Genomic DNA, 24595 nt, shown 5'->3' on the forward strand with positions numbered 1-24595 from the left:
CACCCAGTCAATACTCGCTTACTCATGTAAACACACTAGTATAAATGAAAAACTTCAGTTCAATAATTGATGCTTGAGCTTGCAAGTAGAAAAACACAAAACACTGAACTTCACTATATCACATAACAACCCTAGTTTGCTAGAGCAGACTGTTGTCATACGGGAAACTTCCAATCTTGCAATCACACTGCGTCTAAAGCTTCACCCACACGAAGAATCCAAAATAGCACTCGCAAGTAATACACTAATGATATGAGGAATCACTCAATGGAACCTTCAAAAGCATGAGCAATTCTCACCCTATATTACAGACAGAATTATAACACGATATTGGCTTCATCTAGAAACAAATTTAGCACTCGAATAATCTCGACTGTAGGATTACAGAGCAAACAAGAAACACTGGTTGGAAAAACCTGCTTGAGTCTCTTGAGATTAGTCATAAGTTTTTTACGGGGGTTAGCATATAAAGAACATTCAAATAAAATGTGGTTGGAGTCGCCATTACGGATATTTGTACCACACAAACAGGTTGTATCCTGCGTTAAATGGAAACGTGATCGATATTGTGGTGTAAGGGCATGATTAAACCGTAACCGAATGATGTTAATAATATGTCGTCTAGTATAAGATCCTCGTATAAACCAAGGTTTAACTCAAAGTGTTGGTTGTAAATGATAATAGAAGTGACCTTTGACTTGTGCAGTCTGTCTAAAGAAATTCTGCCATTCTTGACGCCCCTCCTGTCGGATAACAACTACATGATCAGAAGCTGGAACAATATTGTTAGTATTCGGAACAGGAAGACGAGAAGCTAGCTTTGCAAGACAATCTGCTTTTTCATTGCCCTCGATACCCACATGACCTAGTACCCATACTAAAGTTATGTAAATACCGACATTGTCAAGCTTATAAAGGAGACTCTTGACATTGTATATATACCAATTATAGGATAACTCATACGAAACCAAAGATTGTAATGCACTCAGCGAATCCGTATAGATTGTAGCTCGCGTATATCCCTGTCGCTGAACAAAAAGTAAAGCTTGCTGAATGGCAAATAACTCCGCCAAAAAATCGAAGTCACTAGGCAAACCATATTGTTCTTTAACATTTAGAGAAGGTATATAATAAGCGGACCCAACTCCATTAATGTTCTTTGCCCCATCTGTAAAAATGTTTATGCTTCGGGGAATATTAGATAATTTCACTCGTTTAACAGGACAAATCTCGGTCCCCTGCAGACAAGTAACGTTAGTAGAGCCATTACGTATAGGCCATATTATTTGAGGCTTATAATAAGAAACCTGATAGGGTAAAGTATAGGGTATTAAATTAACACTGTGTAATAAGGTATACTGTTTCGACTTCAATGTAGTAAAAGCATGAAACAGTACTGGCAATCTGCGTAAACCCTGACGCCGTACGGAGTAATACTCCGAGAGTAACTGTAACTTCGGAATTAAAGAAAACATTTTAAGTAAATATTTCGTCGCAAGTATTTTTCTACGTACTTGTCAGGGAGCTTCGCAGGATTCGACTAAAAGTGTATTGGTAGGTGTGGACTTTAAAGCTCCAATACAGGAGCGTATTGCTTTATATTGACAAGTGTTAAGAATATTCAAGTTAGTATACGATGCCAAGTCAAAAATATGTGATCCGTAGTCCAATATCGATCTAATAGTGGTTTTGTACAAAGATAGCACCACAACGGGATATGCCCCCCATTGCCTACGTGTTACAGCTTGTATGACCTGAATATACCGTTCACTCTTCGAACGCAAATATAAAAAATGATGTTTCCATGTAAGTTTTTGATCGATAAATAACCCAAGATATTTATGCTGACTAACCACTGGTATTTCATACCGATCAAAAGCAAGTGGCGATCGGTCATAGGTTCGGTGATGTGTAAATATCATCGCTCGACATTTCGCTATGGAAGGATTTAACCCATGGGCCTCTAACCATGTTCTAGCTTCATGAAGCGTGAAACTAATATGTTGTCTACAGAGCTGTAAGTCTTCATGTGTATAATAAAGCAAAAAATCGTCAGCATACGCCTGTAGTCGAGCATGACGTAAAATGACCGTTTCGAAATCTTTCATGAAAAGAGCGAAAAGAATACCACTTAGAATATCACCCTGTGGCAACCCATCACTTACCTGCCGGGGCTGGATTGTATAAGGTGTCGATTTAAATCTGAGTGTGCGATAAGTCAGAAGTTGTCTGAGAATGATAATAAATCCCTCAGGAATCTGAAGAGTTGCAAGTTTTTCCCATAATATGTTCAAAGGTACGGAGTCATAAGCCCGTTGAATATCAAGGAAAAACCGCTATGGTACTATGTTTTCTATGACGAGCTAATAGTAAATCGATAACAAAACTATTAAATGCATCAGATGTACTGCGTCCCTTAAAAAAGGCATATTGATATCGAGGCGTCAAGTTATAGTATTCTAATACCCATATGAGTCTTCGAAGTAAGATCTTTAGAAAGACTTTACGGAGGCACGAACCGAGTACTATACCACGATAATTACTAACCTCAGTGGGTAATTGCTTATTTTTAAGAATGGGAATTAGAAAAAAGTCATTCCAACTAACAGGTGTACTATGATTACGAAAAATATAATTATACCTGTTTAATAATGCCTTCTTTGCTCTAATAGGTAATAATTTGAGCATTTGATATGATACATTATCTGGACCTGGGGAGGAATTTGAGCACGATTGGAGTACTGCCTCTAATTCCTGATAATCGCAGGGTTGTAGCAATACGGAAAAACGTGCGTCTAGTGGGTCTTGGGAATAAACATACTGCGGTTCAACAAAATCTGGCGTCTCTCTAACAAGAAAATCAGATAATACCTGACCTGGGATGGTCTTGGCAGGGGAGTGCTGCGTAACTCGTGTGATTGCCCTGATGGCATTCCACAAGTCTGCAATTGGAACCTGACGCGTGAAGGACGATATAAACTCCCTCCAAGCGACACGACGTTTTTGATGGAAAATTCGGCGAGTTTGTGCTATGTGTCGTTTGCGCCGGAAGTAATTTTCAGGTGTTGCGTGCTGCCTATATTGTCGAAAAAGTACTTTGCGTGTTTGGATCAGCAAATGACATTCCTCGTCCCACCACTTAACATGCGCAGGTTTCCTAGAAGATAAAGGAGGTGAAACGATGATGGGGTGGTGAAGATTAATATAATCTGTTAAAATCTGCAGCAAAGTTTGATATGAAAAAATCCGGTATTTTTTGTAACGCATCCTCAATGTAAGCGGTATATATTTGCGGTTTAAATCTCCTCAAAGATCGAATCATGTTATTTTGAGATGTGTGTTGCGGTGGAGAAAAGGGTCTGCCTACACCATAAGAAGTAACAATAGGGAAATGATCACTGGAATAAGTATCACTCAAAGTATGCCATGTAGTGATAGACACCATATTTCGCTTACACAATGTTAAATCTACTGCGCTAGGAGGGGCAGAAGGCGCAGTCAAACGCGTAGGAGAGCCATCATTCAAAATAGCAAGAGCATGGTTATTTACTGCATTAAGGAACTGTGTACCTTGAAGTGTATCCAAATTTCCTCCCCACAGTGTGTGATGAAGATTAAAGTCCCCAAAAGATAAAAACATATGGTTCGGTAGTAAATTGTTGAAAGAATTGGTTCCATTGTCTGTCAGTAATGGAAAATTCAGGAGGACAGTATATATTCACAAGTAAAATATGCATATAATATAATCCTATAACATATGTAGGGGGTATGGCCTGAATATTCGAATGAATGCGATATGTCACGGACGAGTGGACCAAAAAGGCAACCCCACCGTAACCGGGTCCATCATTACGTACAACTTTGTAATTAGGATACTTAATGCGAGTCTCAAGATTAAACCAAGTTCCTTGTATAGCTAAAAAGTGAGGTACTGTTTCCTGAATTAATTTAAATAGCTCATGACGTTTGTTCATGAGACTTCTAGCGTTCCATTGAGTAATTCTGATCATAGAATTGAATAAAACTGCAAACCCTGTCCCTTAACTGGAATACATTATGAGCTAACGCGGGGTGATCACCCAATAATTGTACTAATTGCTGAATAGATTGATAAAGACCACTTTGAAGATATTCTCTTTGCCTATGAAATGACGAAAGCGGTTGCGCCATTGAGGCGCTACTCGTGGCAACAGGTTCGTCCAAAGGTGCCTCCATCCGCCGGCTTGCGCCATTGGAAACAGGTGTAACTTTTGAAGCTGCCATCTCCATGCGGGGAATCTCTCGAAACAAATTTTGATAACCTTCCTTATCATATCCTGGGGCTGGTACCGGTCTCGATGATTTTAAAATTACTTGTGTGAATTTTCTCTTACGGGGATTCGACTGAGTAGGAGTCTGCTCCTCCCCAGTTACAGGGGGAAAATTTCGGGAATTGTCTACTACATTATATTCACTAGGTTGGACTTTTTGTACAGCGTCCTTGAACGATAAGTTCTGATGGCTCATGATCTTTTTAATGTGGACTTGCTGTTGGTGAGTTGGACAGTCAACATCTCCAGTTGAATGGGTGCCGCGACAATGCACGCATTGCAGGAAAGTTTCCGTACAGTTCGCAGTAGTATGGTGCAATGCACATTTCCCCCACCTGGGACTGGTCGCTCTGCAATGCTTATCAACGTGACCGTACTGCTGGCATTTTTTACAGATGATGGGAGCAAAAACATATGGCTCCACCTCTAAATGCACCTGATATAATGACACAAACTGTGTAAGTTTCTGCGCACGAAAAACCACTTTTATAGATCCAGTAGGGACATACTGTGTTCCTTCTTCGTTTACAATTCCACGGTTCAAACGCTTTACAGATTTTATAACAGCAGGAGACTTTAAGTGCTTTAATATAGCATCCTCTTTCAAGGTCTTCTCTACACCCCTGATAACTCCTACCCGCAGTACATTAGAGCTAGGTAAGTATGCCCGTAACTTAAGCTCAACTAATAAAGGGTGCTTCAGAAATGAATTTGCCTGTACGGCATATACAAATTCTATTTGTACCCTATTTCGTCCCTTGCGGGCCACTGATTTTATGCCTGGAATATTTTTCTCATAGAAAATTCTACCCAGGGTCATAGGATGCATGTAACCGACATTGCCTGTTTCTGTGGACTCCACAAAAATAATAAAAGGTCCATAATGAGTACTAGGATAAAGTTCCTGCGACTCAGTCTTCGAAATCGAAGCACCAGCGTCTTTATTCACCACCGCATTTGGTGTATTCGATTTACTCACTGTGCCACTATTCTCACTTGGACTATCAATCTCATCCTGGTCCATTTGAACTGTCTCTTCCCGAGCAACTGTGAGGGTTGAAGGATCAGGAGACTCCTCACCACCACTTTGCTCCCCCATAACGTACGAATTACACTCGTAGAATCACTACGCAATACCGTCCACGCTACCTCTTCACAGCGACTGTCCACTCAACTGCACACTAGCACTGCTAAGAGGGAACTCTTGACGAGACAGAAAAACAACTGCAGAGCGCTCCGTTCAAGACAGACACTACGCATGCTCAAGTCAAGGATTAGCTTATTGGGCGAATAAGGAAAATCAAAATTATTGACGTAATAATGGATTTTAAATCCATTTTAAATAGCCACAGTACCAGCATATAAATTAACGGTAATGCAACAATGGCCGAGAATTGCAGATAAGGTCCCCACACACAAATACATATGTTCAACAAATGAGGGTATCGTAAATTATTGTCACAGAAAATATTAAATCATATTGATTATAACCATAATCATAGATCAAGAAGCCATCTCCTTGTCAGCAGAAGACTGCACAATATCTTAATTCTAGTGGGGGGAAATATTAGATCATTCTGTATACGGTATATATCATCATCTCACTAATCTAATTATCATTGTGGAACAACTTCGACTACTTCATCATGCACTCAACCCTTAATCACATCTCTGAGAGGCAAGTTTCGGATCCCATCAGCAAGGGGGGCGGTAAAGAAGCAACATTTATGCACATCTCAAGGGTCGTAAGTTGAATGCAGATCCTTCTGAACAATTAACGCGAAATACACAAAGTGTTTGTGTACCCATTTCTTATCACTAGAATAGACTATGCTGGCTCAATTCTCATAAACATTGGCGTGAGATGGAACAAGACCAGACTGCCTAGCTACCAAGTCTCTCTACATAGACATGATACCTGATCTCACAACAACTACATTGCTCGCCTCTCTTTGTTCACTTATGTTCACAGAGGTCACCCCCTGAACATTTACAGTGATAATGGCACAAACTTCTTCAGAGCAGCTAAGGAAATCAAGGCCTTTCTGAAAAACAATCCTGAGAAAAACCAGCTCTTCCCTGCAACTGCAGGCATGGGACTGATACAGCATTTCATCCCTCCTGCAGCACTACACTTTGATAGAAAACGAGAAGCAGCTGTCAACAGTCTGATATATCACCTTAGAAGAGTGATGAATTCTTATTTCTTGGCCAACAAAGAATGGACCACTCTTACAACACATACTCACATCTCCTCACTAAAGTTAAATGACGACCCTTTTGACACTTCTTACCTAACTACATCCAATTTCCTTGTAGGAGAGAAAAATACTACACTCCCTGATCATGATTATACTTCCTCTCTCATTATCCAGATGGCTGTATATTGAGCAGCCAACCCAGAATTCCTGAAAGAGATTGTCAATTAAATATCCCAATAAATAGCCCATAACAACACAGTGGACGATGGCAGTGATCAGGTGAGTAATGGGGAACATACAAAGCCTGTCCTTTACCACACATGAAACAGAAAGGCAAGATCACTCTTGAATGGCTCATTTATTCATTGAAAGTTTATGTAATATTATAAGTCACCACAGACTAGTATCATCACAGACAACATTAGGAAGGATAAGAATGTTTTCTACTTGTAAGTGAATTCTGACAGTAAGCAAGCAATCACCTGTAACTTGTATCTACAAATAATTGTATTATCTAGAAGTCAATAATTAATATAATCAACAAGATTACAATGGTGTTTCATTTGGAACAACTAGTAAAATACCCAGGAACAGTGACAATAAAGTGCCCCTTATAGCAACTCCGTGTTTGAAAATATTCACTAAGTCAAAAATATTAGTAGCAATGATACCACCTCCCAAATGATATACAGTAGAGGTCTTTGGATCTATCCCAACTGCTGCGTGATACATAATGCACGATCTTAAAGAACATGAAGGAAAGGTGAAAGTTAGGTAAGTAAACAGTCAATCTCATAAAAAAGTGTATCAATCATATGTATTGAAATTAAGGGTCAACCACTGATATCTGTTCAGCAATTTTCTATTTTCAGTACCTAACAATGGCTTATCAAATTATGCACATTACCTCAAGTGAGTTTTCCTGCATTGGCCCTGGCTCTGTTAACTCTGATTAGGCTTCTTTTTTCAGTGGTATCATTTCTGATACATTTTCAATATTTTCCTGTGGAAAATAAGATACATAAGTTATGCACGTAACACACATTTACAAATACTGTCACCAACAAATGAGCGTGATAATTTACTACTTCCAAGTATTACAGTTACTTTCAAAATTTTACTACTGTTTAAGAGAGATTTCTACCAGCAGAGGATTTCAAAACCAAAGGCTGCACTGAGAATGGTGTTATCATCCTTGCTCAAACCTAATGTCAGAGAAAGCATGAGACTGAGAACCAAATATAAAGTGAGAAGCATTTTCTAGCCATATCAGAAGATATTCTACCAGAGATGGAATTGGGACCATCTCGCACAAAATTTTGGAAGCAATCTGCCACAGATATAAACACTAAATTATATTAATTGATTTTATGTATCCAATTACGTCTATCAAATCATTGAGGTTGTTTGAATCACATCCAAGTATTAAAACTGTCCTAAATCTTTTGCCATACAGTGAGAAATATTAATACTATGCTCTTAACATATATTTTGTTTAGACAGACGGATCAAAATCCCTTGAAACATTTTAATCATTTTCTATAATCTGGTTTTTGCCAAGCTCACAGGGGATAAACACTGCATTTAGACAGTTCTGTTCATCCAAGTGTAAAAATAAAAAACGAACATGAAAGAAGCAGGCTTATCACAGTCATAGACCAGGGAAAGATGTGATGCAGGTCCAACATAAAGCAACTACAAATGAAATGTTTTACTACTACAAGGATGTTATGCAGTGTTCTGTGAAGAACTGTGGGGATGAGAACACCACCAGTGTTGGAGTGTACATCTGCAGTTACAGAAGCTCTTTCATGATCTACGAAGGTCATCCAATAAATAAGTTTCCTTATTTTTTCTCTGCATTCCACATGTTTTAGAATTAAGTTGGTACTGTAGGAACTTCCACTGGCATATGGTTGGGGTAAGGTGATCTTCAACCGCACGTGCTTGCTCTGTGTTCACCAGTATGGCGCTACCTGCCATGGAGCTACCACTTGAAAGCGTTTCCACTTGTGAACTCTGTCATGTTATTCGCTCTTCCACGGCAAAAAATGAAATGGCTACCAATATTCATTGCCATTTTGGTGTGAGTTTATAGTGAAAGATGCATGCTGGCTTTCATGGTTCCTGGAATGGCAGCAAGATGTACATGATGACAGCGCAGCGCCAGGCCCATTACAGCCACTGTTGGTCAGAATGTGGGGGACAAAGATTAATGCGTCAGCACTGATGAGATAATGAATCTACTGCCTCCCGGCACGGAAACTGGCAGTCCTTTATTGCAATGATATTGTTGAATGTCTTGCAGTATTGAAAAGTCTGTGCAAGATGGGTCCCAAGTTTTCTTACTGATGCTCACAAGCAATAACAGAACGAGGTAGCCTGAGCTTTTCTGCAAATGCTTCAAAGAGAGGGAGATCAAATGTTTTCCCGCATTGTTACTGGAGATGAATGCAGGGTGCATTATTCAACTCTAAAAACAAAACCACAAAGCATGCTATGGAAGAAACTTGGCGAACATGCTCATAAAAAAAGAGCCAAGACCTCAGACTCTTTTTTACAATTTACTTTACATCGCAACGACACAAATAGGTCTTATGTTGACAATTGGAGAGGAAGAGCCTAGGAGTGGGAAGGAGGCAGCTGTGGCGTTAATTAAGGTACATCCCCAATACTTACCTGGTATGAAAATGGGAAACCACGGAAAACCATCTTCAGGGCTGCCGACAGTGGAGTTCGAACGCACTATCTCCCAGATGCAAGCTCACAGCTGCGCGGCCTTAATCGCATGGCCAACTTGCCCGGTTAGACATCAGCCTCTGTAGGCATAGTTTTGGCTACTGCCTTTTGGGACTGTAATGAAGTTTTATTGGTTCACCGACTGCCCCAATGCACTGTGGTCACACATGAGAGGTCCTCCACGGTCCTCACGAAGCTTAGAGTTGAAATCCAACGAAAACGTTCTTGTCTTGTCTCAGAAAATATTGCCGATTCAGCTCAAAGGACGCAGGATTTGCTGCAGAACTTCAAAAGGGACCTTTTTCCCCATCCACCTTATTCTGCGGAACTTGCCCCGAGTGATTTCCATCTCTATCCACAACTCAAGTTGCACCTTGGAGGTAAGCGGTTTGCAACTGATGAAGAGGTGGAAGAGGAAGTGCACCGCTGTCTACAGAGATGGGACCCGACCCGGTATGATGAAGGTATCAAGAAACTGCTGCCAAGATAACAAAATGTTTGGACTGAAATAGTGACTATGTGGAAAAGTAGTGTACGAGTTGTAGAATGAAAATTAAATATTTCTCAAAGGTAAATAAAACCAAGCACCATGGGGCAATAGCCCCCGTAGGGCCATGGCTTACCAAGTGACCACTGCTCAGCCCAAAGGCCTACAGATTACGAGGTGTCATGTGGTGAGCACGAACAATCCTCTCCGTCGTTATTCTAGACTTCCTAGACCAGGGCCACCATCTCACTGTCAGAGAGCTCCTCAATTTTAATCACATAGGCTGAGTAGACCTCCAACCAGCCCTCAGATGCAGGTAAAAATCCCTGAGCTGGCCAGGAATTGAACCCAGGGCCTCTGGGTAAGAGGCAGGCATGCTACCCCCACACTGCAGGGCCAGCACAAGTGTAAATAGCCTGCTTGTATTTTTTGTAAAATAGGGAAACCTATTTATCGGATGGCCCTCGTACTAAAAGACCTTTAAATTTTTCACTTGGATTCATGAAACATTTTGACACTACAGGGGTGCAGGAGGGACTGTGATCTAAAGCTTACATTCTATTACAAGTTAGTTTACTAGTAAAAGCGAATTAAAGTATAAAAGTCCAGAATATACTCACTTATCCCATTTAATACAGAAGAAATCGAACAGTAGCTGAACTAAGGAAAGGAAGATAAAATGACGCACAAAATGGAGAGTTTGTTAAAGATGAAGCCATACTTTCCATTGTAGACTCAGTTAAATGTAAAAAAAAACTTTCTAGTTTGTCAAACATACAATTTTAACATAAATTATTACACTATAAACATACCCGTAAAAAATAAACACTCTATTATACAAAGAATGACATGTTTCATTCTACAAGAACATCCTCAGACTCTATGAAATCACATAAAATATGCATATATGTACAGCATTGTTTACGTTGCATAAACTTGTCAATGATAGAGAGTTCAGTGATAATATGAGCCGGTACTGACAAATAAGAAATTTACAAGTATTAATATATCGAGAAAACTCCTGAACTTATCTAGACTGCCAATGCCAACTTTGTTGTCACCAAATACTATTTCAGGACTGTGGTCATGGAGAGGTAAATGGAAAGTTTTGAGTATAGCACATACCTTACAGAGAGAGGAAGGGAAGCATGAGAGGGGAGAGCCGAACATTGTGGATCCCTCCTACTGGATGTTAAAATCTAGTACACTGTACCATGGAGAGGAGAGGGGGAAGTAGGATGGAACGAGTGGAGCACTGTGGAATACTCTTTCCACACTGGAGAGGGGAGAGAAGGTTATTAACCTACTTCATGTTATAATGTACTTTTATGTGAGATGGATGAATGCAACTGAATGATTTTAGATGAATAATGTATGGAATTGAATTAGAGAATATCTATAGGATATTATTGTGATAAATGCCAATTTAATGAGTACGTATGGTCCAGATATTATGTGAGTAGAGCGATGTGCAGGGAATTTTTTAAGTGTGTATGGTCATTTAAGTTGGTTACGTTAGCATTTTTTGCGATATAGATCTCGATTGCTTCCCTCATATTCGAAGATTTTATTTTATTTTCAATGTGTAAAATTTCTAGATCTGTGTTGATGTCTGTGAAATAGTGTGAACTGTCATATATGTGCTCCCCAAAGGCTGAATGCTGATTATATCTGATCGTTTATTGTGTTCTTTGAATCTTGTGTGGAAATTTTCTTTTGTCTGACCTATATAGGTGGCATTGCAGTTAAGTTCTTGGCACTTGAGTTCATAGACTCGTGACTTTGAGAAAGGGTCCTTTTTGTTTAGGTGCACTTGTTGATGTGTCTCTGCAGTGTGTTGTTCATCCTAAAGGTTAATTAAAACCCTGTTTCCTAAAGATATAACCTACTTTTTATGTGTTATTATTAATGTAGTTGAGAAACAAGTGTGGTGGTTTTCCAGGGACTTTTCTTTTGTTTGTTTAATATTTTATCTACTGTGCCTGGAGGGTGGTTGTCTTCTTTTATGATTTGTTTAACAATTTGTGCCTCTTCATTGAACTCCATTGTGCTCACTGGTATGGAAACAGCTCTGTGTATCATTGTATTCAATCCAGCTATTTTTAGTGTGTATGCATGGTTAGAGTCGTCAATAGCATGCAACACCTGAGTGGGCTTGCTATACACTTTGTAAGACAGGTTGCCATTATTCCTGCTGATTGTGGTGTTATTTTCTTATTAGATTCTTGCTCCATTGTGAAGCTGGTGGAATTTTGTAAATCATTTAGTGTGTTTAATAACTGGTGTGCATTAGTGAAGTCATTATCATATGCACATGATGTCGCCTACATACCTGCTCCAGTATAATATTCATTTTGAATGCTGATACGTTCAGAAGATGTTTTCAAAGTTATTCAAAAAATGTTTCCTATTATACCTTATAATGGTGAGCCCATGGCTAACCCTTCTTTGTGGCAATACATCTTGTCAGTGAATGCAAAGCAATTTTGGTGTAGCATTGTTCTAATGAGGCTAATTATTTCTTTGGTTTCCTGCAGTGAAGTATTTTCTTTATGAAAATTCTCGATAATTTTAATGGATTCATCTATTGTTACGTCGGTGTACATGTTAGTGATGCCAAAGGGTATCTTTAACCCTTTACCACCCACATTTTTGCTCCGCTTATTCCCAGGTTTCAACCTATTAATTAGGAAACATTCAAGCAGAGCACACCGTTTCATTTTCAATAATATTAGAAAACATGCCGTCATTTACAACATTTAACATACCATCATGTCCATTTCTCTATTCGTTGAGTCATAAGTTTGTCGGTTCAAACCCCCACCCGTGCTGGAGATACTCAACACTGAGGTAGGCTGTATTTGTCATATTCTCATGTTGTCTAAATCCCCCTAAGCCAATAAAGATGAGATTGTGGAAGTGTAATGGTGACCTTGTATATCAACTTTCATTTCCTCTAGCAAGTGTCTTCCCATTCTGTTTCTATTTTACTGAAATGCGCCTGTTTGATTGCTGCATTGATATATACGCAATCGGTAATGCCACTGAATAGATTGTCTCCGCCTATCATATGTAAAAATATAACCTATTTCTCATAATACTCTTTTGAAATTATTGATAGGTTCAACATAATCCATATAATCATTGAGTAATGAAACAAAATGTTTGTGTTACCTGAATTGCAGCTGCATCATCATCAGGTCCGATATCTAGATATCCGTTTTTACTTATATCACAGTTATCAGTAAAATTATCTTTGTTGATATGTTATTTACTCACTAAAAATTTACCTCCACCCCTGCTCAACAATTTTGTGTCATTTCTTATGCCGTTATTCAGCTCAGTCTCAATATCCGCAGTATTCAATCCCGTCATGTTTACGAACTAAGCAGCTGACCAGCACTCGCGGAAGTTCAAGTCCGTTGCCTAGACAACTTCAAGACAAATTCTCACTCTTCTTTTATTTCCTAAGCCTTGTATATTGTACTGCATGTTCATCAAAGCCTAATAAACAATTCACTACCAAAAAATACAAAACTATTGCATAGATTGCACACGTATGCAGATAATGTAGCTGGGTGTTTTCAGGCAATATGGACCGTAAGGCAAAGTGACCAGTCGGGTGCTTTCGGGCGGGAAGGGGTTGATTAGTTCTAGGCTGCTTTCAATTTATCTGTCTGTTTTATGTGAGACTTTCTCTTTTAGGATTTTTTCAGTTGTTAGCTTAAATTGTAATTTGGCACATCATAATTTACTATTGGTCTAATGGGACATGAGCTTTTGTGTATTTTGGGGATGGCTCTTACTGTGGGGAGTTGAGGATTTTTTGATAGTGAGGCTTTCCTTTTCTTGTTCTGTGAGAATAAAGTATGTTTGCTGGATAGCTTGTTTTATTTTGTTTTGAAATTTATTTGTAGGATCACATTGTAGTTCTTGAATTCCGTTGTTGTTGATGACAGCTATTGTTTTTTTCTATATACCCAAGAATAGAACATAACAAGAAGTGTCAAGAGTATAGATCTTGAATAGCAGTGCACTCGCATCTCAGATATGTTCAGACACTGTTCTCTTCTGTAGTGTCTATAATTTAGAACTCAACCAGCAAACATTTATTCAGAGAACAGTGTGCATAAGCAGCAGAACTTCACCTTTAAGCAACTCCTGGACAATATCACATCTATAAATTAGCAGTTCACAGTGTTGGGAGTAGATTTTTGCTGCCAAGTCACAATTATTCATTGAATATCCTTCTTCCAACTATCAAGGTTTTCAAAGACTCTGAGGTGCAAGAATGATGTGCAGGAATTCACTTTTATGCCAGTATAACTACAGACGTGTGCTGGGATATTCAGCTTCATCAAATACCTCTTAGAATGGACCCAAATTACACTCCCCAACATGAAAGAGGAATGTTATCACATCACCATGTAAGCCATCAGATGAAGAGAGACTGAACTGTAAGCCACACATTCAGAAGATTTCAATGGACTGTGTTTACAGTAGCAACAGACAGAGCAAGGAAAGATGATGACAATAAGTCGCTTCTTCTCCAAAATTATTTCACAGCTTCTCCGCCAAGGCAGAGTTTTACTATGAGATCACCCAACATTAGTAACATTGTAAAGAAGTTTAAATGATGCAAATCTTACCTGGAATTTCTTTTGGAGGAAAAATATGTTCACTATGAGATGCAAAGTCCTACTGGCCATAACCGAATTAAGTCCAGCACCCACAATTGTCCTTCAGTTCAGCAGCTACTAGCACTAAAATTGGATAATGTATGATAGGAGATGATGTCAATCCAACAACGATACCATTACCAAACCATGGAGAATAAAAACATAACCATACAACCTACAGAAATCCATTTCAATAAACGCCAGAGGTAATCAATAAACAATAAACAGTCATTTGATGGGTACTTAGCTCATGAATTGTCCTGATGCCTCGATTTTGAAACGCTGCCTGTCACAACTTCATTGGTAGCTGGACCTAACCAAGGTTCCTTCACTATCAAGTCCACAACTTTAATTCAGCTTTTGCCACTATCAAACATAGCATGCACTGCCATCTCCCTAGTAAATGCTAGAGGCCAATTGTCCACTTGGCGACCATAATCTGGGGGCATGTGCCACCAGAACCCCTTTCCTTGCCCCATGAACAAAGTTTCTGTCACTAGTTGGACCTATAGATGTATATAAATACTGTTGTTTGTACTTCCTAAGATTTGGCTGATTTGCGTAGCACATTATCACATACTCCCAGACAAAGAAACAAAAGAGAGACATACTTTTCCTAGATGCCCATGTACCAAATGGCGACTGCTGGGGTTAATATTGGGGAAGCACATAGTAAATTATGCCCCTGCCAAACTTATTTGGCTACTAAGGGTTAAATTCTGACCTCTATAAAGTTATTTGCCATGAGACTCACAAGTGATGCATTTGTTGTTCTTTCAAGCCAGGCTGGTTCCTCTTTGATTTTTACTTGCAGGTCCATTTCACACTGCAACTGAAGTAGTTAGAAGGTACTGGGGTTCTTGATTACTTCCAATGATTTTACACTAAAACATAGGCCAGAGAAATATATTACCTTATTGCTGTCATTGCTACTTAGGTTATCTGTCAACAGACTAAGCATTATGCTTGAAATTTTACATGCCGTTAATATTATGAACATACCAAAAAGACTCAAAATTTTACATGACTGTTAATATTGTGATCATACCTATTGGACCTCAAGTTTTCTATGACTGATACAATGCAGAAGAATCTCCATAACAACACTGATAACCATAACAAGAATTCTACATATGATATCCTAAACGGAAACTTCTCAAAATTTCGAACCCTACTACCATATGTTGCAGCCTACAGTGTAAAGAACAACTCAACATTCACAGCGTCACTATGAAATTGCAAACATAGGTAAATAACACAGCAACACAATAATTAAAATTATGCATTACATATTGTAATTTCTTTCTGAAACTAATATCCGCAATTCTTCACCCGTCAGAAAAATTCTTCACAACAAAAAATTTTGATAGGTAAGGTAAGTTACGTTATATTGCTACAACACACGAGGAACAGATTTGCCGGCACTTGTGACACAAAGGCCAGGAGTTTTCAAAAAGAATGCCAGTTGTATGTGTATACAGTTTTAATGCTTAAGTAGAAATAAAATTTAAGAAAATTAAAAATATTAAATGTTAAAAATATGGTGAATGCTGAAACTGAGAAAGATTAGTGTCAACTTCTAACTCTTCCCAATTGAGATCTATAATTTTCGCAAAAGTAAATTATGGAACTTGAACCTTACCGACAATAGAGATTGTGGACACAGTGTAAATGATAGAAATCATTATTTCTCAATGAAGAAAATCTGTAGCACAATAAATTTACGGAATAGGCTGTACAAATGGCTAGTACGCGTCTTATGTAACACATACCTCACACCTAGAGACAAAACCTGATATTTTAATTCATTGTAATCACTTAAAACAAACACTTAAAGAACGGATTTGATTTGTATCAGCCAGTAGAACGGGCTGAATTTAGGAAAGGATGAATTACCAGTGAGAACTCCAGAGCACACGACACTTCTTGAAAACAGCACTGGGGGCAATGTCCCGTTATATTTGTAACTATCAACTATCAGTACAGTCCTGCTCTAGTGGGCTTTACACGTGGTCAAAGAGAATGAGTCTCAACGTTATTATTCACTTCTGAACGCAACGGCTGCGCAAAGATCGCCAGGAATTGCACACCAGCGCCTCTAGTGTAAACAGGGCTGAACTAAAATTACCGGGCGGGTAATTTAAATCGTTTAGCGCGCGGAGGGTCCCCAGGTTCTCGTCCCCCCTCAACTTTTAAATATTATATTAAATATATTTTTTCTTTTTTTCTTTCTCTTCTATTTTTCATTCATTTCCTTTTCTTTCTTTCTTTCTTTTTTCTGTTATCTTTTTCTGAAATACTGCATTCTGAACAACAATACACCTGGAGGTGGGGCTGTGCTTTATTATTATTATTAATAAATTTTTTGTTGGAGAAAAGAAGCTTACCAGCTTGTGCTGCTTATTATAATTATTTCAATTATGGAGCTATATTTTACTTTTATTAATTCACAAAGCATTGAAGGATCGGAGTGACTGGCCTTGACTGTGCTGATTTGTTCGTTTCTGCTGAGGAAAAAGGAAGCTAACTCACAAAGGGAGGAAGGAAGTGACCTGAATGTGAGTGGGATTGGCAATCCTTATCTCAGATTAAGACCTATGACAGAAATAGACACTAACATCCCCTCGTACATCAGTCCTCTTTAACACTACTTAAGCCAACTGTAACAGTCAATAGTATCAAGATATGCCACTTATGCAGGAAATAAAATATAAATACAATGTAAGAAAGAAAACCATATACAGGAACCAAAATGATGAAAGGAAACTCATATGCTAAGGAGGGAGTTTGTAGGATTCAAAGGTAAATTGTAATGAAACATGATCTTTTGATTTATGGAGCTATATTCTACCTACTATCCACAGTGTTACAGGTAAAAAATTGTGTAGGAATTATATTCAGCAGTGTTAATCATCAATTAATATTCATCAGCCAGAAAACTATTCAATACAACACAAATACAAGATCATTCATTTATGAAAGAAAGACTGGAACTGACAAGGTACAACATAATACTTTTCTCTCTTATTGCAGTTTAACGTTGCACTGACATTGCAAATGTTTTCAGCAACACCATTTGTATTTTCCCAAGGAACTTACTATATGATACATCTTTCAGCCGTCAAAAGAGGCACCTTGGGCCATACACTGAAAAATATTGAGATTTGTACTTCTTTTGCATCTACAAGAGGATGGCAAATCTCTGGCAGAGTAGTGTTTGAAGAAACCAAGACATGATAGCACATACTCTGTTCCTACATACTGCACCAAAACACAACATATCATTCAATCAGTCATCTGCATTTAGATGATAAAGAATATCAAGCTACAAAATTGTATGCATCCCTTGTATTCATTGATCTACACTATTTACAATAAAAATGTTCTATTTTACGTGACAGTAGGATATACCAAAAAATTTCTGCTACATGGAAAAGGATGGAATCATGAATATATTTGAGGGTTTAAAAGACAAGAGAGAGCTTACAGATTCTGTGATTGCTCCCTCTTACAACATGCAGGAGGTACAAATAATGCTTCCTTTCAGTCCATCCGCAGGAGAGGAGTTCTAATAAATTTACAGAAATATGTAGCATCAGGATCTACATACAATAATATGGCAGCTGATCCAGCACAAAACATTCCCATGCCAAGTCACAACATAGCTCCACCTATTAAGAGCTATGCCCAAGGAATTGCTTGCTAATTTAGTACAGTATTATGAACAATATGCTGCTACTTCCACAACATTACGGTGTGCAAGGGACTTTGCTGTGACCTAGACGAAATGCACGTCGAAGACAGTGGAAACTCACTTCAGACAGTGCCATTTGTACCTACTGTATATCGAAGGCAGAAATCTATGTCGGTGGTTGCAGAGTAGGCTGATCTGAGGTCTGACAGCATGCACTCCAACTGGCCAACCAAGCAGAGGAGGGGTGGCTATGGTTCCACCGTGTTTCTACACCTCTGCATTTGGGACACAGAAACGGGCTGTTCCCCTACCACCGGCTGTCCTGAGATTGGTTTTTCCTTTCGCCTGCAGTAAGGCGAATGATGGGACAGTTCCTAGTATATGTCATGGCCACCAAATATCTTGCCCTCACCACAAATCTCCTTGCTTAAGATGATGATGCCTGTTGATTAAAAGGGCCTAAAATCTAGTTCATTGTTTTAAGAGAAAGTACAACTAGGCAACCAACCCCTATATATATATTAGTAGTCAGAGAGAAGAAATGGAAGGGGGCTGACACTAGGAAAAATGATGGTATCAGCTAAGAAGGACCATGCCCTTTGAGGAAAATAAGACTCCCTAGGCCGCCATACATAATACAATCGGGGGCAGAAAAGAACAGGTCGTGATCGAGGTAGATCAGATAGGATAGATGAAAGTGGGGAGCCTGGCACAAGTAAGCGGAAGCAGTGCCAAAATTCAATTAAAGGCTCCGTGGTCGCCTACCCAAGCTCCCAAGTACAGAGCCCACATGGGACCACTTTTAGTCGTCTCTTACAGCAGGCAGAGGATGCTGTGGCTGTTATTCTACTGCCCTTACCCACAGGGGGACAACTATGATAAGGCTAGTTGCTTTACGTTGCACCGACACAGATAGGTGTTATGACGATCATGGGAGAGGAAAGGCCTAGGAATGGGAAGGAAGAAGCCGTGGCCTTAATTAAGGTACAGCCTCAGCATTTGCCTGGTGTGAAAATGGGAAACCATAGAAAACCATTTTCCGGGCTGCCGATAGTGGGGTTCGAACCTATCTTCCGAATACTGGATACTGGCCGCATTTATGTTTCAAATTATCCGAAATTCATTTGCCTTCGTGTGGTACGTTTTCATGTTCTGGCCTCAGGAGATTAGTAAAACAAGAACAGTAGGGATGCTTACCTCAAATATCTTGTACTTTTTCTTCAAACACGCAAACGAAGATAACAGATATGCGCATACAAATCAAAGTAAAGCAAAATGTCACAAAAGTCAAAAACGTGGTCGTCCCACGTGGTCCAAGTTGTCAAACTCAAATCGACCAATAGCAATCGGGAGATGTTTCTACCAATAGGAGCTGCCGTATTCGTCACGTGGGCTTAGGGTGAGTGACGTGATGTACAACAGCGCGCCCACGCGGGTGGAGGGCAAAAGTATTCTGTCTGAGCCGGGCCCTCGGAAGGGTAGGACCTATGCCGCTGTCAAACCCTTGCACGTGGTAGTGGTGGGGGTAAGGTTCGGCAGTTCGGTTCACTGCCGTCTCAATCCTACATATATAGATTGAGACGGCGGTGGTTCGGTTATTGATGTTGGGGAGGAAGGGGCGTTAGCGTTGAAGGAGGGATTGGATATGGGTGGGGTATAGTAGCCATTACTGAATGAAAACAGCCCATTTGCGAGCTTTAATCTGAAAATGCAACAACCCGACATTATCGAGATCATTTTGCAGTTGCTCACAATCTTGTAACTTATTTATTACTCTGTACAGAATAACATCATCTGCGAAAAGCCTTATCTCTGATTCCACTTCCTTACACATATCATTGATATATATAAGAAAACATAAAGGTCCAATAACACTGCCTTGAGGAATTCCCCTCTGAATTGTTACAGGGCCAGATAAAGTTTCACCTACTATAATTCTCTGAGTTCTATTTTCTAAGAACAGAGCCACCCATTCAGTCACTCTTTCATCCAGTCCAATTGCACTCATTTTGGCCAGTAGTCTCCCATGATCTACCCTATCAAATGCCTTAGAGAGGTCAGTCGCGATACAGACCAATTGATCTACTGAATCCAGGATATCTGCTATATCTTGCTGGAATCCTACAAGTTGTGCTTCAGTGGAATAAACTTTGTAACAGTATGGCTTCTCTTCTGTGTATGTCCGCATATGAACAGTTAGGTCGGACTGCCTTTCTTTGTGAATGATTTGTCACAGACATTGCACCTGTTTGGCTTCTCGCCTATATGGGTCAGCATATGATCAGTTAGTTTGCCTCTCTTTATGACACGCCTGTATGTCTCCGCATATGTTCGGTAAGATTGCTTCTCCTTAAGAATGATTTGCCACAGACATTGCAGCGGTAAAGCTTCTCGCCTGTATGGGTCCGGATATGATCGGTCAGACTGCCTTTCGTTGTGAATGATTTGCCACAGACATTGCATCTGTAAGGCTTCTCGCCTGTATGGGTCCGCGTATGTTCGGTTAGTTTACATCTCTTTATGAATGATTTGCCACAGACATTGCAACTGTATGGCTTCTCGCCTGTATGGGTACGCATATGATAGATCAGACTGAGTTTCGTTGTGAATGAATCGCCACAGACATTGCAGCTGTAAGGCTTCTCGCCTGTATGGGTACGCATATGATCGGTCAGACTGCGTTTCGTTGCGAATGATTTGCCACAGACATTGCAGCTGTAAGGCTTCTCGCCTGTATGGGTCCTCATATGATCGGTCAGACTGCGTTTCGTTGCGAATGATTTGCCACAGACATTGCAGCTGTAAGGCTTCTCGCCTGTATGGGTCCTCATATGATCGGTCAGACTGCGTTTCATTGCGAATGATTTGCCACAGACATTGCAACTGTAAGGCTTCTCGCCTGTATGGGTAAGCATATGATCGGTCAGATGGCCTTTCTGTGTGAATGATTTGTCACAGACATTGCAAATGTAAGGCTTCACGCCTGTATGGGTACGCATATGATCGATCAAGCTGCGTTTTGTTGCGAATGATTTGTCACAGACATTGCAGCTGTAAGGCTTCTCGCCTGTATGAGTCCTCATATGATCAGTCAGATGGCCTTTCTTTGTGAATGATTTGTCACAGACATTGCACCTGTAAGGCTTCTCGCCTGCATGGGTCCGCATAAGACCGGTTAGACTGCCTTTCTTAATGAATGACTTGCTACAGACATTGGAACTGTTTGGCTTCTCTCCTGTTTGAGTCAGCTTGTGATAAGATAAACTGCTTTTCTTGACAAATGATTTGCAACATACAGTGCAAAACTGAGGCTTGTTGCCTGTGTGAATAACCATGTGACCTGCTAGATTTTTCCAGCTCAAGGATTTTCCACACACGTTGCAGCAGTATCGGTTCTTGCCCGTGTGAGACGGCATAACGTCCGGCCTTTTCCTGAAATGTTTATGAGATACTGAGCATTCGTTTATAATTCCACCTTTATGCAATCGCATGTTACCAGTCAGCATTTTCCTCTTTGTAAAGGAATTTTCAGAAAATCCGCACACTTGGAGCGGGTGGATCCTGAGGTGTTTCGACAAGCTGCTTCGGCTACCAAACACCTTTCCGCAGTGGTCGCACTTGAAGGGTCGATCTTCCTTGTGTCTTATCAGATGTTGCAAGAGGTCACACTTCCTAGCCAGGACTTCACTGCACACACTACACCTAAAACTAGATGATCCGCCGTCCGGAGGTTGATGATCTCTACAGCTCACCTCGGGTCTCGATCTACAGTGACAAATTGAAACCATGTGAGCAATAGGGCAACAGCCAAATCCACTACAACTCTCACACAGGGGGTTTGCTACTGGGCATTCCAATCACTGATATCCAGTGCAGAGAGCTCGTTACTCATAAACATTACATTCCTGAGAGTAAACATCATCTGAGGTTAAATTTCAAAAGCTCTCACTTGTTACGAAAATATGTTGCGTCTTTTCTTAATCACGATATCAGGCGCAAGAAACTTGTCACGGTTGAGAAATGTACGAGTTAATAGACAACCTCATTTGAAGAAAGGATGAGAAGTGGTCCAGCCTAAAAGGGTAAATACTCATACAAGCTCTTTAATCCAGCACATATTATTCTATCGAAATCCGTGGTCTGTTCTCCTACATAAAGAACGGCATATGCTTTGGAGTTTTGATCTTGTTGAAGCACTCTGCGCTTTGTTGCAGGGAAGTAATAATTTTTGTAAAAGACCTTGTTCTTGAGGTTGTTTGGGAGAATGTCTGTGCTGTATATATTAATAAAGTTGAGAATGTTTGCCGACATTCAGCAAGATCTGTTGAACACGGCTAATCTTTTATGAATGTTATTTTGTCACACAAATATACATATTGTATTTGTACATTGTTATATCACTATAGCATTTTATTATGTCACTGTGTCGCTTTTCCGAAATATGTATCTTTGATGTGCAATCAAACATAGCCAACCTATATATAGGACGGTAGGTTTATACAAGGACGTTCATACGTACTACCATGTACTACATCAGTCTACGTCTTAATTCCTGTATTTAACACGGTAGAAACTAATCCTGATGGAATCCTGGCAAAGCTGAAATATAACAAGTATACGACGGCTCTCTCGCTAGCATTGATACTGTCTTTTATCCTCAAGACACTGCTGTTAAAGACATTATGAAGGCAACGCAGAATATGGCATTGGTGGTAGCGTTTTATTACAATGTTCTAATATCCTAATCTTGAAACCAAACGCAACCTATCATGCCCTTGAATATTCTTACACGTATTACTTTAACAATACGGATAGAAGGAGCATGAAAATCAAGGCTTGAGCCAAAATTCGACATGACAAGACGTTAAATTGCACCGTAGTGGATATTGCTGGTATGTAAAAGAAGGAATATTATTCTATTTATTTCAAAAGATCACGGGCAACGTGATTATTTTTAGTGGATTCATAACACAGTTGGATAGCATCCAAGTCTCCCCACCACAGAGTAGTTCTACATATTCTAAGGAAGAAGGGCGGGAAATGCAAATTTCTTGGTTAAAGGTGAGATCCGCTTACAACTGCGACATGGGAAAATGGATCACGCAGGCTAAAATATATCGTAACATGGACTGATACATTCCATTTCATGCTGTATGAACTGAATTCTGAATTCACATGGCCCAGTCGAATGCATGACTGGCTCACAAGCAAAGTAATGGGAGGCTCGACCATGTATTGTTACTGCACTCTTTGGAGAAAATAAGTGGACAAATGAAAGGGGGACATTGATTCCAGATATGACAGACTAAATCTCTTGATCATCAAACAAGATATTGATGTTGACACCACTAGACAACAGGGGGCAGAAAATACGACACTGGATGGTATGTCATGCGTTCTGTGGCATTTCACACCAAGCAAACGTGCAAAAGTCTGTAACCCTTCTTCTTTACGTGAATACTTTCCTGTGACAAGTAATTTATCAGGTTCACAATTAGTTTTTAGTAAAATAATGTTTCATTTTGCATTGATAAATATTCTACCCCAACCAGCTATATTGCTGTAACACGTGGCGCTTCCCAGGTGACGGATACGGGTTCCCCGCTGGCCTGCCGATGAACTTGAGCAAAATATAAAAGCTCTCGCGTACCAAACATGTACAAAGTCTTTAATGGCAACTTTGGCGGAGATGGAGACGTTCACTAGGGACCAGATGGCGGAAGAGGTACACTAAATTTCTGGAAGTTAATGCAGAAAAGAGGGTAGCGTTTCTTCTCTAGAGGAGTGGCTGCAAAAGGCATCTGTTCTCCATGTCCGCAGCTGCGTTACTACCTTCCGTCATGAGCACCTAAATGCTTCAAGACAAGCCAGCCGTAAAATAATGCCGTTACATCATTACAGAAATATGTCTCATGGTATCGGAGCCAAGCTTAGTGCAGCCCCTGTAAGGGACGCGCATTGGCAGTGCCCAGTCAGCATGAAAAGTATGCTTGGGTTACCGTCGCACGGGCTGTGACGGCTAACCATGCTAGTACCCCCATTTTGTATCCCATCATTGAATTATGCCTGGGTGAAGTAGCGAATACGCCACTGCACTTGAGAGAAGGCTTGTAGGCATCTGAGAGGTGCGGAAAATAAGATGGAATAGAGAAAAGTCATGTGAAAAGAGGTGTGGTTACTAACTGGTGTACAACAGAAACCGAAGAACAGCTCATGGTGTTGACATTGTCATATCAGCTAAATTTGACGGTTCACTTTCCGAGGTGCAAAAGTTTGACAATCGCTTGATGCAACTCGTCCGCACTGGGGAGAGAAGGAAATTACAATTATTCAGCGCAACGCTCCACAAACTGACGTGCGCATGGAAACCAAAGATGCGTTCTGGGCACTGCCTGACAAGAAGACCGCTGACTATCTTATCGCTGCCGCTGATCTGAATGGACGTGTCGGACCGATGAAAGAAGAACAAACAGTCCATGGCGTTC

General features: G+C 40.0%; 2 protein-coding genes across 2 annotated transcripts in view; both read right to left on the reverse strand.

Moving 5' to 3' along the window:
• Nucleotides 1-19841: 19841 nt before the first annotated feature.
• LOC137503226 (zinc finger protein ZFP2-like) lies at nt 19842-21277 on the reverse strand. The gene has a single exon (XM_068230766.1). The coding sequence runs from the start codon at nt 21275-21277 to the stop codon at nt 20411-20413; it is 867 nt and encodes a 288-aa protein (XP_068086867.1). The 3' UTR covers nt 19842-20410.
• A 191-nt stretch (nt 21278-21468) lies between these two features.
• LOC137503227 (hypermethylated in cancer 2 protein-like) overlaps nt 21469-24595 on the reverse strand; it is a 58585-nt gene continuing 55458 nt past the window's right edge. The window contains exons 6-7 of the mRNA XM_068230767.1: nt 21586-21875; nt 21469-21542 (exon numbers count right to left, since the gene is read on the reverse strand). Coding sequence (XP_068086868.1) covers nt 21469-21542; nt 21586-21875 — 364 coding nt within the window. The remainder of the gene's footprint in view (nt 21543-21585; nt 21876-24595) is intronic.

This window comes from Anabrus simplex, chromosome X, assembly GCF_040414725.1.
Source record: "Anabrus simplex isolate iqAnaSimp1 chromosome X, ASM4041472v1, whole genome shotgun sequence".
Taxonomy (NCBI): domain Eukaryota; kingdom Metazoa; phylum Arthropoda; class Insecta; order Orthoptera; family Tettigoniidae; genus Anabrus; species Anabrus simplex.